Raw genomic sequence first — 1,285 nt, 5'->3', positions numbered from 1 at the left:
TCCATCACAGGGACACCTGGACAGGTCTCCAGTCCATCACAGGGACAAACGAGACAAACAACCATTCACTCTCTTTCTCTCACTTAGGAACAATTTAGCTCTGAGGCTCACAGAACATTCTTCTCCATAACACCTAAAAGCACAAGAATTACATGGTCACCAGAATCAGCAGCTAAAATAATTTCATTAAAAACTTTTTAAATAGCTGATCCAGTTATGTAAAGTTTTTAAAACCCAAATCAGCAAACCTCAAGAATATCATGCGCCTCAAGAAAGGTGATTCATTTACTGTAATATTTTCTGAAGTGCTTTTAATGTAACAGAAAGTTTAGACCTCACCCACCACCTAACCAGTCGTAGCAACTCTTCGTTCTGGACAATAAAAGAAGTCTGATGTATCGATGAGTCCAATGGTTGTTAAACCTTTGTCTGTTTTTGTGTCCAGCTGTCTGTCCATCAGAGAGTCTTCAACATCGCTAATGAGCTGCTGCACACTGAGACTGCCTACGTGTCGAAGCTCCACCTACTGGACCAGGTGAGTCGTGAGGATCTGTCAGCCAACAGCAAGATCTCCAAGTTTCATCAGTCTGTGGTTGTCATGGACACCATAGAGTTAAAAACGTTAATGACAGACGCCACCTGGTTCTCCTGGACATTTTGCAGGTTTTCTGTGCCAGACTGCTAGATGAAGCTCGGTCTCGCTACACCTTCCCCTGTGATGTTGTTCAGAGAATCTTCTCCAACATCTGCTCCATCTACTGTTTCCACCAGCAGTTCTTGCTGCCAGCACTGCAGAAACGCATGGAGGAGTGGTGAGAACCTTCATCTCCTCTACCTCCCCATCTAAAGGACCTACAAACCCTTTCCAAAAAATTAGAATATCATGGAAAAGTTGTTTATCTTCCATAATTCCATTCAAAACGTTAATCTTTAATAGTTGATAGATTCAGGGCCCACAAATTAAACAATTTCAAGTATTTATTTGTTTATGTTTACATAATTTGGGCTTCCAGCTCATGAAACCCACAAAAACAGGATTTCAATAAATTAGAATACTGTGGAGACATCAGTCCACACTACTCAGTTTTTACAGAAAAAAATAAATAAATTAGGATCACAACAAATCAATCAAAATATGGTTCTTTCAAATCAATGTGTCAATCTTCAATAGTTGGTTGTGAATCCCTTTGTCTTAATCTCTGCCTCCATGTGACATTGAGACAGTCAGCCTGTGGCATTGACTGGGAGTTATGGAATTGAGACAATCAGCCTGTGGCACTGACTG

At 40.7% G+C, this 1,285-nt stretch overlaps 1 protein-coding gene across 1 annotated transcript in view; it reads left to right on the top strand.

Moving 5' to 3' along the window:
• The window catches only part of fgd1 (FYVE, RhoGEF and PH domain containing 1), a 31,739-nt gene that overhangs the window by 10,852 nt on the left and 19,602 nt on the right, over positions 1-1,285 (top strand). The window contains exons 5-6 of the mRNA XM_037684606.1: positions 446-535; positions 664-812. Of these exons, the coding sequence (XP_037540534.1) occupies positions 446-535; positions 664-812 (239 nt within the window). The remainder of the gene's footprint in view (positions 1-445; positions 536-663; positions 813-1,285) is intronic.

Source organism: Nematolebias whitei, chromosome 11 (genome assembly GCF_014905685.2).
Source record: "Nematolebias whitei isolate Nwh7 chromosome 11, NemWhi1, whole genome shotgun sequence".
Taxonomy (NCBI): Eukaryota; Metazoa; Chordata; class Actinopteri; order Cyprinodontiformes; family Rivulidae; genus Nematolebias; species Nematolebias whitei.
The sequence above is the reverse complement of the archived record's forward strand: the minus strand, read 5'-3'. Positions and strand labels throughout refer to the sequence as shown.